At 41.2% G+C, this 17,211-nt stretch overlaps 1 protein-coding gene across 1 annotated transcript in view; it reads left to right on the forward strand.

Annotated features, from left to right (window-relative positions):
• LOC308318782 (cingulin-like) overlaps positions 1-17,211 on the forward strand; it is a 58,223-nt gene that overhangs the window by 21,463 nt on the left and 19,549 nt on the right. Inside the window, exons 9-15 of the mRNA XM_080768411.1 lie at positions 924-1,051; positions 1,877-1,988; positions 2,980-3,192; positions 4,266-4,414; positions 7,401-7,521; positions 8,963-9,145; positions 10,986-11,207. Coding sequence (XP_080624537.1) covers positions 924-1,051; positions 1,877-1,988; positions 2,980-3,192; positions 4,266-4,414; positions 7,401-7,521; positions 8,963-9,145; positions 10,986-11,207 — 1,128 coding nt within the window. The remainder of the gene's footprint in view (positions 1-923; positions 1,052-1,876; positions 1,989-2,979; positions 3,193-4,265; positions 4,415-7,400; positions 7,522-8,962; positions 9,146-10,985; positions 11,208-17,211) is intronic.

Genomic DNA, 17,211 nt, shown 5'->3' on the forward strand with positions numbered 1-17,211 from the left:
AAACCCGCATTAAGTGAAGGTATGTGGCCCCCGGGCTGCCAGTTGCCCATGTATGGATTAAAGTCTAACTCATGTTGATTAGGTGATGTAATGGTGCAAACACCATTTGCCCCTTAACAATATATAATGATTTAAAAAAGGGATATTGATGGATGGATGGATGGGATGGATAGATAACCTTTTATTTGATCCCACGGGGGGGGGGGATTGTCTACAAAGAGCGGGGAAAGCCAATCTACAAGCTCACAACGTGTCGCAGTGTGATGCGTTGAGAGCTTGTAGATTGACTATGTTCCGCGTGGCACACAACCAAGCATGAATCAGGCTTAGTCTATATAGTCGATCACATGACCCAACGTGTGACTGGTCGAAAAGAACGAGCGAGCAACACCGCTGAATGCAGTTTCACATTAATAAATCAAATGAACATGTCATATTGGGGGAGAGGTTTATCAGTTGTATGACTCATGACTGATTGTGTCCGTCAGGAATTCACAAATGAGTCACAACTGAAAGCGTTGCGGACAAAGTTCATCAGTTTATCAGCCCATATCGGCTCAATATTACAGCATTGACCGCCATAGTTGTTTCAGTATGTGTGTGTGTCCCTTCCCTGCCAAGGTCTTCAAGTCGGACATCTTATTTTGAAGAGCCATTAACAGATAGCCTGCTTTCCGCAGCCTGATTTGCTGGCTGGTAAATGTTTAAGTCATTTTACGGCCAACAGCGCCATCCGGTGGTGGCTCAGAGCGTCATCCGGTCATGTAATAGGCAGAAGCATCTTATTCTGAAAGCCGTTTCACTCGGAAACCGAGAATCGGGAAGTGAAAATGCCCCACGATTGTCATTCAAGTCACCCAAAACGTAACCTGCGTGCGTGCGTGTGTGTGTGTGTGTGTGTGTGTGTGTGTGTGTGTGTGCAGGGCTGCAGTGGTCAGAGTCAGTCGGAGGTATCGTTGAAGGCTCAGCTGGACTCGAGCATAGACGAGAACCTGGAGCTGTTGGAGAGACTGGACCACAGCAGAGCTGAGCTGCACCGGGCGCACGAAGAGTTAATACACACACACACACGCATGCACACGCACACAGACACATTTTCACTAAATGTTCAACCAATTACCACTGAACCATTTCGATTCATTTAGCACGCACACAGACACAGACACATTTTCACTAAATGTTCGACCATATTACCACTGAACGTTGATCCATTTTGCCCTGCTGAACATTGGCCTATAATGACATCATGCCCAGAATATGGACACTATATTGATCTGGAAACCCAGCATTCCGTAAATAATAATAGAGTAACAAAAAAATGTTTTTTTCCCTTCATTTTTTGCCTCTGGAGGCACCGCCTCCTTTGTTGTGTAAAGTGAGAGGCACTCTTATTATTACTCTTATTAAAGTCTAACTCATGTTGCTATGATTAGGTGATGTGATGGTGATGTAAAACAAACGGTGACAAAACAAACATTAAATTCTCTTTATTGTCATGGCATTTGATGTTTGTGCAAGTAAGTAAGACAATTTCCCCTTGAAAATTGAACTAAAAACAAAAAAATAATTTATCTTCATTGTGTCAATGGAGTTTGTAAAACAAACATTGAGAAACACTAAGAAAGTGAGTGTATTGGTTTATTCCCACTAACAACAACACTGCATGTTTAGGGCAGCGCTCTGCTTAGAGCATTATAGGGTTCATGTGCTTAAATGAAGAAAACATCTTCCTTTGCTGCATGTATCCCTTGTGTCCTCAAACAAAGATACCGTGTGTGTGTGTGTGTGTGTGTGTGTGTGTGTGTGTGTGTGTGTGTGTGTGTGTGCGTGCATGTGCACGTGTGTGCACGTGTGTGTATGTGCGTGTGTGCGTCAGACTCAGTCAGCTACGCATGGAGAGAGAGAACGCAGAGAGTACGGTCAGACAGATGGAAGACCGCCTGTCCGAGCTTCAGGAGGACGCCCGGAGAGACGGCGACAACAAGACGGTATGGTAACCATGGCAACACGTTGGTATGGTAACCATGGCAACACGTTGGTATGGTAACCATGGCAACACGTTGGTATGGTAACCATGGCAACACGTTGGTATGGTAACCATGGCAACACGTTGGTATGGTAACCATGGCAACACAACGGTACCAGTGTTGTTTTTCGTCTACTAAAACCAAGACGAAAAATGTTCGTCGACTACCTTTTATCACTGACGAAAACTAAACGAAAACTAAAGGAAAAGTACCGGTAAGCTATGATGACTAAAACTAAGACTAAATATTCAACAAATAAAAACTAGACTAAAATGTTAGGAAGGGGACTAGTGGACAAGAGATCCAGTATACGTCATTTTACACTTGGTTGCATGCTGAAAATAGAAGATCTACAAGCTCACAACGCGTCATAGCGTTTTCAGCAAGTCTAAAAACAGTCATTACGACGGCATCAAGTCCCGACAAAATACATTTTAGTCGACTAAATCAACTGTATATTTAGTCGACTAAATTCTTATGATATTTAGTGGACTAAAACTAGACCAACACTAAAACATTCCAAGTGACTAAAATGTGATGAAACTAAATGAAAACTATTGAAGAGACTATGACTAAAATAAAAAATATCTGCCAAAAACAACACTGGTTGGTACGATAACAGCAGAGCCATATAGCTGAGAGAGTTGCGACATTGAGGGAGTGCGACGAGCTGGAGTTTGAAATATATTGTTTTCAACGAAGGGCGGTGCAAATATCAGCAATGTATAAAGCCCTAACCACACCAAAGGGTCAAGACGGGTTTTAGCGTTGTCCCTGCGGTGTGATATGTCACGTTGACCCACGTTGACCCTATAGTGATTCAACGCGAGTGCCGACTGTACATTTTCAATTCTGTACTTTTACTTGTAACGACTTGTACTTCTAAATTGCAGCATTGGCACTTTTACTCAAGTAAAAACAATTGAGTACTTTTTCCCCCGCCACCGTGCAGGAGTTGGCGTCGTGCCAGGCGGAGCTGAGCGCGTGCGGTCAGCGGGGGCGTCGCGCCGAGGAGGCCCTGAGGCAGAGGGAGAGAGAGCTGACCGCCCTGAAGGGGGCGCTGAAGGACGAGGTGGAGTCACACGACAAGGAGATGGAGGCTCTGAGGGAGCAGTACAGCACAGACATGGAGAGACTGAGGGGCAGCATGGAGGCTCTGTCACAGGTACGCACGCACACACACACACACACACACATGGAGGCTCTGTCACAGGTACGCACGCACACACACAGTCACACACACACATGGAGGCTCTGTCACAGGTACGCACGCACACACACACACACATGGAGGCTCTGTCACAGGTACGCACGCACACACACACACACACATGGAGGCTCTGTCACAGGTACGCACGCACACACACATGGAGGCTCTGTTACAGGTACGCACGCACACACACATATGGAGGCTCTGTTACAGGTACGCACGCACACACACACACACACACATGGAGGCTCTGTCACAGGTACGCACGCACACACACACACACATGGAGGCTCTGTCACAGGTACGCACACACACATGGAGGCTCTGTCACAGGTACGCACGCACACACACATTGGTAGTAGGCCTACCAATTCAGGATATCGTTTACTAATAAATGACATTGTTTCGGTACTTTGGTGTTTAAACTTTAGCATTCCAACTTCATCTAGTTCATCTCTCTCTCTCTCAATTCAATGCAATTTAAATGGAGGTGAAGTAAAACAAAAATGCACTAAACCGCAGCGAAAACTGGTGAGTTAGCTCCGGTATCCACTATTCTAATGTCAGTTAGGTATTGTTAACTATAAGTATAGAGCGCCAAAGTCCTGACGTCAGTCGCTCGTCCCCTCGATTCCCCCGGTTCACGGAAGTAATTTCTCTATGGAGAATAACATCGGCTCATCTTAAAATAGTTTCATATAAGCGTTGTGTTCCAAAACTAAACAAGCTGTCTCTGTGTTATTGTCAGGGAGGTGTCTCTGTATCGTTCGCGACATTCAGTCACTCACATACAATCGGTTTCTAGCGAAAATGTAACTAATTCAGTACAATAACAATAGCGTTTTCTCTCAGTCAGTGGATTCTATATATCCATGAGTGAGGCGGCCGGGATGTTCATTTTTAAAACGCAGTTCTTATATGAGGCGATCTAAAAATAAAAAAATAAAAAAGTACCCGTGGATTTGCGCCCTCTACCGATATTGACGTCAGACTTCGGTGCTCTATAGTTAACTCTAATATCATGTCAGTCTCAGGCGGGCATAGAGGCGGAGCGGCAGCGCGTCAACACGTCCGTCCGCTCACTGCACCAGCAGCTGGACGACTGCAGGGACGAGAGCAGCCAGTGGATGGAGCAGTTTCACACAGCCAGAGACCAGCTGAGATCCACCAAGCAGGAGTAAGTAGAGGCGCACGCACGCACACTGTAATATTATATATACTACACTTTAAACAAACCCAAATAGGCTACGCCTATCACTTTTATGACCCGGCGGTGAAGGGGTGAAAAGGAAAAAAAACTGCGTTTCGAGGAAGCAATCTGATTGGTTGAAACAGCTTTCTAGCCGTGCTTGAACCAGCGCAAAGGAACACCTAATCAAAACAAATAAATCAGCCGCTCTGTTCTCCCAGAGCGTAGCAGACTGGGTGACTAGGCTAGCTAGTTTCCGTTCTCCCAGAGCGCAGCAGACTTGGTGTCTAGGCTAGCTAGTTTCTTGGGACATTTGTGGTTGTATCTGTCATAAAGAAATATATTATTTTAGTGATTATCTTAGTTTTAAGGGTAACTGTTGTAAAATTGCAACATTACACTCGATGGTGTTCTTTATCGTCATTAATGCACTTCTGCTCTGCCTTTGAAACTCCTGAGTTACTACAGCACCGCAGGCATGCAATAATCATAGTAAAGAACACCCTCTCTTTTAATTTCACTTAAGTATATGCTCTGGGTGAGCGACTCCATGCCAGTGGGTTTCGGGTGGACCTCTCTATTGCCCATTTGCAGACCACGGCCATTAGGGCTGTCAGAACGAATTTCATAATATGAAAGAAATTCGAATATTAAAAAATATATATATATTCGAAAGCTAAAATTGCCATTCGAATGGAGCTTTTATCATTTATTAATTCTATTTAATATTTTTATTTTGTTTTATGTTATTTTATCCGCTCACTAAATGTATTGAGTAACGAATCTACCGCTGTGAAATCTCCCATCTGCACGCACGCACACACGCGCGCCTCGTCACCTCCTCCCTCCTCTGCACGCATGCACACACGCACAGTCGCACAGCGCGCTGCAACTAAGAAGAATCACTCACATGTTTTATTAGTACCGTCGAGTCTGTCGCATATTGTGGACAGTTTGAAAATGCGGGTCCTACGTGCATTAAACCATTAACGTTGGTCCGGCTGGTTTCATTTTGTCCTACGCGATTACGTGAATCAGCATGGCTGCGCCTGCAGTAGGCTATTACCAAAACAAACACATGGTAGCCTACTTTTGTGTTGCACATGGAAAGCAACTGAAAACGACCATGGATATATTAAAGACAGTTCCCCTGTGCACAGCGGAGATAATGCAAAACTCCAGGTACGAACAAAAACACTGACTGTCTGAAGCTGATCATCCACGACTAACTATCTCCAGACTAGTCCTGCAGTCCCGCAATGAAGGAAAGACAATCTCGCCTCTCACTATAGTCCACTACAATGCCATTCTAGCCTTAAAACCTACATTTATGTGTTATTCAACAATTACTTTAGCGCAAAATATAGGCTTCTCTATATATCTTCATTGCTATTTACTAATGATGGCCTGTTCATCGTGACAGCATTCTGTTTAAAAAGAAAAAAGAAAAAGTTCATGATTCCTGACTAGCCTACTCACTACTCAGACTATACTGTATCAGAAGTATACAACGTTCACTGTAAAATGCATTTGCACTATAGACAGACAACAATCTTACCGTGCTGAGTGCACTGTGCTCAATAAAACAACAGTTTAAACGCTATTTTGTGCCGAAAACCATTATTACATGGGCTGAAAGTACTGCTTTGTCGTTTGGAAGGGGGGCCCCTCTAGTGGACAGAACGTGCATCGTCAATCTGTGTATTATTATAGGCTAAATATGAGCTAAAATAAACAATGTAAATATTCGAATATTTTCGAAAATTACAAATAATGAAGCAATGAAATTCGAATTGGATTATAGAGGTGAACTGACAGCCCTAACGGCCATGCTTTCCATCAGAGTTTGGAAGCACTCGTTTTCAGTAAAGCAACGTCCTGCTGCCTCTTGCATTATGTGCTAATTCAAAACAGGTGATACACAGGGCAGTTGAGTGATATCTAACAAGCACTTCCAAACTCCAGCACTTAGAAAAATAATCACCTGCAAGGACACAAAGTAGCTCGTAACATGTGGGTTTTCATGAAAACACTTTGAGGACAGAAAGAGAATAATTCAAGCTTTTCGTACAGCTGCAAAGTTGGTGAGTTTGACGTTGTTTAATACAATCAGATAGGACTTTTCTGTTTGGATGGGCTGCCAATTAGGTAGCACCTTGCCATTAACTTATATGGTAAGATGGCCGCGGTCAGGGGCAAGGTGGCACAGTTGGTAGTGCTGTCGCCTCACAGCTAGAAGGTCCTGGGTTCGATTCCCGCTCGGGGCACTGTGGGTGCTGGCGGCGTGTTTCCTCCTCCGCGTCATCAGTGCCCATACCCGAAGGCGGGGTTGGCGAAAGGGCCTTTCTGTGTGGAGTTTGCATGTTCTCCCCGTGTCCCCTAGGGTAGATACCCTCACAAAAACATGCAGTAATCCTGGTCTCTAAACTGCCTCCCCCTGGCCAGCCGGGGCGCCTGATGGAGGGGAAAGGAACTGGTTGGAATAACGTGTTCCTTCCACGCGCTACGTCCAACCAGGGAAACTCCCCCCTGTCAGGTGTAAAGGAGCAACTTGGACACTCAGGCATGAAGGGAGCATGAGTTAAGTCCGTTGCTCTCCCCAGGTTGGCGGAGGGTGTGTAGAGCCCAGGATCACAGTAGATGATTGGCACAGGGGTGAAAAATGGGTTACAAAATCGTGGGATAAAAAATAAATGCAAAAAAAAAAAAAGATGGCCGCGGTCTGCATGTGGAGAATTGTTTTTAACTCTATGGCACAACACTTTTAACCCATTCAAAACCTGAGGCCCATTCTACAAATGCATTCTAAATCAGCTTCTGCTTCTCAAACCATATTTTGATGAATGGACGCGATGCAAGCTTGTAGATCTGCTACTTTTGAATAGCAAACACTAAGTGTGTGTGTGTGTGTGTGTGTGTGTGTGTGTGTGTGTGTGTGTGTGTGTGTGTGCGCGTGCGTGCGCGTGTGCGCCAGGCTGCTGCAGGCTCGCCTGGATAAGGAGGAGTTTGAGGAGGAGCTTAAAGAACTGCAGGAGAAACTGAACACCGTGCAGCAACACACACCTGACCCCACACACACTGATGGTCTGAACAAGGTAACGCACACACACACACACACACACACACACACACACTGATGGTCTGAGGCCTCATTCACACGTAAAGAACATATGTCCTGTGCTCTGCCTGTGTTTGATGGCCGCCTCAATGCTTTTCCAAAGGTAGTCACATGGTTTGACCAAACATTTGTGTTTGATGGAGGTCGAGGGGGACAGAACACAGTCATCAAACACAAATGTTTGGTCAAACCATGTGACTCCCATTGGAAAAGCATTGAGGCGGAACACACAACATAATGTTCTTTATGTGTGAATGAGGCCCGAACACACACACACACACACACACACACACACGCTCAGATCGATGAACAAATAGGATCCACTATGGGGCCTGTGTGTACCTGTATACACCTACAATTCAACAACAGTAGCAACGTAGCTCCTACGTACGTCATGACGTTGTTTACATCGTTACCACGGCAACCAAAGCAGATAGAGGTCGCGCAGGCTCTGGGTTGACGTTGTTTCAATCAGTCTTAACACAGACAGCTGGTGCAGTGGTAAACGCTCACCGCCACAGAGGTTGTGGGTTCAATTCCACTTTGGTGCACATCCGGCTTTCTCGGGGCGTCTACGCCAGAGGTTCCCAAACTTTGTTTTCATGCACGACGAGCGGCCCCCGAAGAGAATTTCCTCATTAATTGTCATTGTTGTATAGACGTTTCAAAAAGTATTTATTTAACCCATTTAGGTCTGACGTATTTTTACGATTTTTCAAAAATAGCAGACCTACAAGTTCATAGCGCGCCACTCGGTGGCGCGCTATGAACTTGTAGATCTGCTATTTTTTAATAGCTAAAGTATGACAGAATGCTTGAAACGCCAAAAGGGGTTCCCCGCCCAAAAATGGGTTAAAGACCTTTTCTAATGATCGGGAGCAAAGAAATCGTGATCGGGACATCCTTAGTATCAATATTATCAATATTATGGACTGGATATTGTCTGTGATTTTAGATGTTGTACTATTGTGATATGGCATAAACGTGTTCTATAATAAAAATATAAATGGATCAGGAAAAATTGGTACCGGCAGATACTCAAAGTCAAACAACAAACAACAAGCTCACAAACGCGTCGCATTGCAACGCGTTTGTGAGCTTGTAGATCGGCTATTTTCAGCAAGTCTAAAAACAGCCATTACGACGGCATCAAGGCCCCGCCAAAATACATTTTAGTCAACTAAGACAACTGTAGATTTAGTCGACTAAAACTACACTAACACTAAAACATTCCAGGTGACTAAAATGTGACCGAAACCGAATGAAAACTATTCAAGAGACTACGACTAAAACTAAAATCACAATTTGACAACACTTTGTGTGTGTGTGTGTGTGTGTGTGTGTGTGTGTGTGTGTGTGTGTGTGTGTGTGTGTGTGTGTGTGTGTGGGAGGTGGAGCGGTGCCATGCGGAGCTGCAGGGCTCCAAGGCGGAGCTGGAGAAACTCAAGGCGGAGACTGACCGGAAGGTTCTGGACCTCATACACACCAAGAAGGCGCACCAGGAGCAGCAGGCGGAGCTCAAGTACGAGATCGACAGGCTGATCAACCAATTGCAGAGAGCCAAAGAGGAGGTGGCCAAAGCGCAGGAGAAGAACAAGAAGGTTTGGTTCATCTCGCGTCGTAATGCATTTAGAACAGTGGGTTCCCAAATGTTTTCATGTCAAGGACCCCCAAATTGACACTAATTAGCCCAGCTGCGGACCACCATTTGAAGAGACATGCCAGGGAGCCCTCATTAGAGAAGATTTGTACGGCTCTGGCAGTGATTCTCAACCCGTTAAATTTCAAGGACCCCAAGTTTTACATGCATTAGGCTATACGGACCCTCCATTACATGGCATTTCTATCTCTGGGACCCCCAATTTATATTGTAAAATCAATGTTAATTTAACTCTGAGAGTGTACAAATGGAACCAAACGTGTTCGAGTCCCGTTCATGACGACTTTTTCTGCATGTCTCTCCCCTTCTCTCTCTCTCTCTCCTTCTTTCCTGTCTATCTTCAATTGATACTATCAATAAAGGCAGATAAGCCAAAAAAACTAACCTTGAGGTTTGTTTTTCTATAACCTCTCCCAAAAAGTAGCAGATGTTTACACCAGTTTGAACCGGAACTGAAAGTCAGTCATCTCATAATACTGACCTGACCCCGCGATCATTCATAACTAAGTAAAATTAAGCTATAATTAAGTGCATTTTGAGCAGATTATGAGCCATAATCCATATAAAGACGGCTTGCGTGCGTGCAGCCGTGCACGCAGGAATTTTGGCCGTTTTACGTTGTCCTGGTCTGTAGGTAGCTAAAAATGCTACAAACATGCTAACGTGATGCTAATTAATCGCCGATTAACGTGGATTAAACAAAACTCGCCTTTACGGCTATGGCAGCCCGGACAAAGTTGCGGTAAGCTCGTTTTTAACGGCCATCAGACTTAAGCTGTTAAAATAAATAATAGTGATTGGTGATTAATCGGCAAACACATCGGTATCGGCCGATTCTAGTTGTTTTTAGATTCATTGGCATCGCTTCGATTAAACAAGCCCAAAGTAACAGCAATTATTGTAATTTTTCAATACAGAATGAGATCATATTATCTACATCGGTTATCGGCCAATATAACAGCAATTAATTATATCGGATATCGATATCGGCCAAAATGTCTCATCGGCACATCCCTAATAAATAAATAATAATGTTATGTGTAATACTGTATGCATTATTGCACACACACACACACACACACACACACACAGCTCCCCTTTCAGCGAGTTCAGAGTTAATAATGTTAAAGAGAAAGTACCATATATTTTGTATTTTTCCAGTTTATCATGTGTCTAGTATGAGGTGACAGTACTTCATCAGACATCCTGGAGTCGTTTTTATGTACAATGATGTCTTCACTTTGTATTTAGGGTTTCTTTCTGGAGGCTGAACCCTTGACAGTCAAACGTGCCAATGAAAAAAACAGTAATATAGTGACGTCACACTATCAGCCCCTCCCCTAACCACCCCTTTATCATACAACTACAGCTGTGTGTGCAGCTTCAGTTCAGGTGGATCACCACCCATCACCGCCCACCAGGCAAACCAGGCATACAGAGCCATAAACGTCAAGACGTCTAATTGCCAATTATGTACCGAATGCCACGGACGACAAGACGTCTTCCCTTTTTTTTTATCCATATTTTGAAAATCCCTCTAATCTGGTGTACAGGTGACAGGTGACATAAAAACGACATTTTAACAAACAATGTACACTTTTTTTGAAAAAAATCCTTCCTCCTTTTATAACAATAAGACGTGATGATCATGTTTTAGGGTGGGAAAAAAAGCATGGCACTCCATCTTTAATAATGCTATATGTGTAATGCCGTAGTGGTGTGTCTTGTACACGCCCAGCTCCATGTGTAATATAGTGTTGTGTCTTGCACACGCCCTGCAGCTCCTGGAGCCGGCCGTGGTGTCGGAGCTGGAGGCGAAGCTCGCGGAGTCCAGAGGCGAGCTGGGTCTGCTCCGAGACAAGCTGTCGTCCGCTGACGCGGAGCTAGACACCAGCAAGATTCTGTGTGGCTCCGCCCACACGGAGCTGAAGGAAGCCAGGGACATGCAGCGGGAGCAGGAGAAGAGCAACGCTCGCCTCCGAGACAAGATCTCATCCCTGGAGGTACGCTGAAGCACCTCACCTCACAGAGTCTCACCGGACACATCTCTTTTTTACAATTTTGTAACCCATTTTTCACCCCCGTGTCAATTATCTAATGTGATCCTGGGCTCTCTATACACACCCTCCGTCAACCTGGGGAGAGCACCGGACTTGAACTCATGCTTCCTTCATGCATGAGTGTCCAAGTTGCTCCTTTTACACCTGACAGGGGGGGAGTTTCTCCGGCCGGACGTAGCGAGTGGAAGGAACACGTTATTCCAACCAGTTCCTTTCCCCTCCATCAGGCGCCCCGGCTAGCCAGGGGGAGGCAGTTTAGAGACCAGCTGGATTAATTTATACAGATGAATAGAAACATAATTTGTAGGCATCTTAATACCGACAAATACTGCCTCCACAATCACTGGGCTCCCCACACACTGTCATACATGAAGGACAGAGCCATCCACCACACGCATATTAGCATATGATGATGAACACCACACTGATCGCCCACCTTCAATCGTCCCTTCATATTGATTCCACCTGGACACACGGTTAAGAAGTATGGATGTACAGTAGGCCTACTTTGAGGGCTCGTTTTGACATTTGTAGGTGAGAAGGAGGAGTTTATAAATGGTGCGGAACAACTGCACTGGCTTCCGCCAGTGCAGTTGTTTAAGGGTGGCGGTGATGTGTTTAACACGAGGCACGCCAAAACGCCTCGCAACCCGTCAGATGACGGGTTAAGATTTAACCCCGGAGGTCGCCTAAGTAGTCTTATATGATGGTCTGACCATACCTTTTTTGGCCACTAGTGGCGCTAGTGAGCAATTAATGCATACATTATGCAAATTAGTAATTAAACATTCCAGGAATTCCATAGATATAATTAGCATAAACATAAATAATAAATATCCATAACCAATAAAATATCCATAAATATAATTAGCATATAATAGTTTATAATTAAATAATAATAAAAACTAATAATAGGGTTATTTATAAATGCATGATGTGTGTTTTAAAAAGCTGATCTCATCTCTCCCTCTCCCTGCGTCACCATGTGCCATGTCCCCAACATGTAAATTTTGTCACTGGGGTTAAGGTGGGGGGATGGTCGCTAACCTCAGGCAATATTTATTTAGGGCCAGGGGGGTCACTGTCTTGAAATCGTTTGAAGTTTGGTGGGGGATGGTATCTAAACAGGTGCAAGTCAGATAAACAAGGGGGGGATGGGCTCTAACCAGGTGCCAGGTGCGACATGCAAATTAGATGACTCACTGGGGGTGAGGTGGGGGGGTGGGGTCCCCCCTCTTTGTGGAATGCCAGGTGCTAGTAGTAAAATGCAAATTAGATAAACACAGAGGTGGGGGTCCTTATCTTCGAAGTGAATTGTATGCATAAATTAATCAAGTTAGTATTTAAATTCCTTACATACATTGACAGGGGGTGTGTGATTGGCTTATATTTGTGAGACCACCAGTGGTCCTTGAATGTAATTCTTTGGTAAGTCAAGGATATCCCCCCTAGTGGTCAATTTCTATATATATATTTACAACTGCAATACCATTTATGCCCTGATGTGATTTCAGTCACCTAATGCAAATGTTTTCAAGCAATGGTCCGGGGGCTACCGATGTTCTTTGAGAGGGTTCAGGTGACCCTCCCCAGCTAAATCATGGAGAGTTGGTAACCAAATAGTCTCCTTATAGATCTTTAACTCTATACTTTTCAATATTTTGTGTTTTTGAATTTTGTATGTTTCATGGTGTCCTAATGTGTATGGTTTATTGTATATCTTGTATTATTTTTTGTGTTGTGTCTTTGAATTTTGCATGCTTCATGTGGTATTAATGCGTTTAGCTTATTGTCTGTCTTGTATTATTTTTGGTGTTTTGTGTTGTGTCTTGGAATTTTGCATGCTTCATGTGGTACTAATGTGTTTGGGTTATTGTCTGTCTCGTATTATTTTTGGTGTTTTGTGTTGTGTCTTTGAATTTTTTATGTTTCATGTTGTCCTAAGGTGTTTGGGTATTGTATGTTTTGTATTATTTTTTGTGTTTTGGGTTGTGTCTTTGAATTTTGCATGCTTCATGTTGTCCTAATGTGTTTGGGTTATTGTCTGTCTCGTATTATTTTTGGTGTTTTGTGTTGTGTCTTTGAATTTTTTATGGTTCATGTTGTCCTAAGGTGTTTGGGTATTGTATGTTTTGTATTATTTTTTGTGTTTTGTGTTGTGTCTTTGAATTTTGCATGCTTCATGTTGTCCTAATGTGTTTGGGTTATTATCTGTCTTGTATTATTTTTGGTGTTTTGTGTTGTGTCTTTGAATTTTTATGTTTCATGTTGGCCTAAGGTGTTTGGGTATTGTATGTTTTGTATTATTTTTGGTGTTTTGTGTTGTGTCTTTGAATTTTGTATGTTTCATGTTGTCCTAAGGTGTTTGGGTATTGTATATCTTGTATTATTTTTGGTGTTTTGTGTTGTCTTTGAATTTTGTATGCTTCATGTTGTCCTAATGTGTATGGTTTATTGTCTGTCTTGTATTATTTTTGGTGTTTTGTGGTGTGTCTTTGAATTTTTTATGTTTCATGTTGTCCTAATTGGGTTGGGTATTGTATATCTTGTATTATTTTTTGTGTTTTGTGTTGTGTCTTTGAATTTTGCATGCTTCATGTGGTACTAATGTGTTTGGGTTATTGTCTGTCTTGTATTATTTTTGTTGTTTTGTGTTGTGTCTTTGAATTTTTATGTTTCATGTTGTCCTAATGGGTTTGGGTATTGTATATCTTGTATTATTTTTGGTGTTTTTGTGGTGTGTCTTTGAATTTTTTATGTTTCATGTTGTCCTAATGTGTTTGGGTTATTGTCTGTCTTGTATTATTTTTTGTGTTTTGTGTTGTGTCTTTGAATTTTGCATGCTTCATGTGGTACTAATGTGTTTGGGTTATTGTCTGTCTTGTATTATTTTTGGTGTTTTGTGTTGTGTATTTGAATTTTTTATGTTTCATGTTGTCCTAAGGTGTTCGGGTATTGTATGTTTTGTATTATTTTTGGTGTTTTGTGTTGTGTCTTTGAATTTTGTATGCTTCATGTGGTACTAATGTGTTTGGGTTATTGTCTGTCTTGTATTATTTTTGGTGTTTTGTGTTGTGTCTTTGAATTTTTATGTTTCATGTTGGCCTAAGGTGTTTGGGTATTGTCTGTCTTGCATTATTTTTGGTGTTTTGTGTTGTGTCTTTGAATTTTTTATGTTTCATGTTGTCCTAATGTGTTTGGGTATTGTCTGTCTTGCATTATTTTTGGTGTTTTGTGTTGTGTCTTTGAATTTTGTATGCTTCATGTGGTACTAATGTGTTTGGGTTATTGTCTGTCTTGTATTATTTTTGGTGTTTTGTGTTGTGTCTTTGAATTTTGTATGCTTCATGTGGTACTAATGTGTTTGGGTTATTGTCTGTCTTGTATTATTTTTGGTGTTTTGTGTTGTGTCTTTGAATTTTTATGTTTCATGTTGGCCTAAGGTGTTTGGGTATTGTCTGTCTTGTATTATTTTTGGTGTTTTGTGCTGTGTCTTTGAATTTTGTATGCTTCATGTTGTCCTAATGGGGATGGGTATTGTCTGTCTTGTATTATTTTTGGTGTTTTGTGTTGTGTCTTTGAATTTTGCATGCTTCATGTTGTCCTAATGTGTTTGGGTTATTATCTGTCTTGTATTATTTTTGGTGTTTTGTGTTGTGTCTTTGAATTTTTATGTTTAGTGTTGGCCTAAGGTGTTTGGGTATTGTATGTTTTGCATTATTTTTGGTGTTTTGTGTTGTGTCTTTGAATTTTGTATGCTTCATGTGGTACTAATGTGTTTGGGTTATTGTCTGTCTTGTATTATTTTTGGTGTTTTGTGTTGTGTCTTTGAATTTTGTATGCTTCATGTTGTCCTAATGGGTTTGGGGTATTGTCTGTCTTGTATTATTTTTGGTGTTTTGTGTTGTGTCTTTGAATTTTGTATGCTTCATGTGGTACTAATGTGTTTGGGTTATTGTCTGTCTTGTATTATTTTTGGTGTTTTGTGTTGTGTCTTTGAATTTTTTATGTTTCATGTTGTCCTAAGGTGTTTGGGTATTGTATATTTTGTATTATTTTTGGTGTTTTGTGTTGTTTCTTTGAATTTTGTATGCTTCATGTGGTACTAAATTCAAAGACACAACACAAAACACCAAAAATAATACAAAATATACAATACCCAAACACCTTAGGACAACATGAAACATAAAAAATTCAAAGACACAACACAAAACACCAAAAATAATACAAGACAGATAATAACCCAAACACATTAGTACCACATGAAGCATACAAAATTCAAAGACACAACACAAAACACCAAAAATAATGCAAAACATACAATACCCAAACACCTTAGGCCAACATGAAACATAAAAATTCAAAGACACAACACAAAACACCAAAAATAATACAAGACAGATAATAACCCAAACACATTAGGACAACATGAAGCATGCAAAATTCAAAGACACAACACAAAACACCAAAAAATAATACAAGATATACAATACCCATCCCCATTAGGACAACATGAAGCATACAAAATTCAAAGACACAACACAAAACACCAAAAATAATACAAGACAGACAATACCCAAACACCTTAGGCCAACACTAAACATAAAAATTCAAAGACACAACACAAAACACCAAAAATAATACAAGACAGATAATAACCCAAACACATTAGGACAACATGAAGCATGCAAAATTCAAAGACACAACATAAAACACCAAAAATAATACAAGACAGACAATAACCCAAACACATTAGTATCACATGAAGCATACAAAATTCAAAGACACAACACAAAACACAAAAAATAATACAAAACATACAATACCCAAACACCTTAGGACAACATGAAGCATACAAAATTCCAAGACACAACACAAAACACCAAAAATAATACAAAACATGCAATACCCAAACACCTTAGGCCAACATGAAACATAAAAATTCAAAGAAACAACACAAAACACCAAAAATAATACAAGACAGACAATAACCCAAACACATTAGGACAACATGAAGCATACAAAATTCAAAGACACAACACAAAACACCAAAAATAATACAAGACAGACAATAACCCAAACACATTAGTATCACATGAAACATACAAAATTCAAAGACACAACACAAAACACCAAAAATAATACAAGACAGACAATAACCCAAACACATTAGTACCACATGAAGCATACAAAATTCAAAGACACAACACAAAACACCAAAAATAATACAAAACATACAATACCCAAACACCTTAGGACAACATGAAACATAAAAAATTCCAAGACACAACACAAAACACCAAAAATAATACAAGACAGACAATAAACCAAACACATTAGTACCACATGAAGCATACAAAATTCAAAGACACAACACAAAACACAAAAAATAATACAAGACAGACAATAACCCAAACACATTAGGACAACATGAAGCATACAAAATTCAAAGACACAACACAAAACACAAAAAATAATACAAGATATACAATACCCAACCCCATTAGGACAACATGAAACATAAAAAATTCAAATGCACAAACACAAAACACCAAAAATAATACAAGACAGACAATACCCAAACACCTTAGGCCAACATGAAACATAAAAATTCAAAGACACAACACAAAACACCAAAAATAATACAAGACAGACAATAACCCAAACACATTAGTACCACATGAAGCATACAAAATTCAAAGACACAACACAAAACACCAAAAATAATACAAGACAGACAATAACCCAAACACATTAGTACCACATGAAACATACAAAATTCAAAGACACAACACAAAACACCAAAAATAATACAAGACAGACAATACCCAAACACCTTAGGACAACATGAAACATAAAAATTCAAAGACACAACACAAAACACCAAAAATAATACAAAACATACAATACCCAACCCCATTAGGACAACATGAAACATAAAAATTCA

This window comes from Protomyctophum bolini, assembly GCF_963924005.1.
Source record: "Protomyctophum bolini genome assembly, chromosome: 7".
Classification (NCBI taxonomy): Eukaryota; Metazoa; Chordata; class Actinopteri; order Myctophiformes; family Myctophidae; genus Protomyctophum; species Protomyctophum bolini.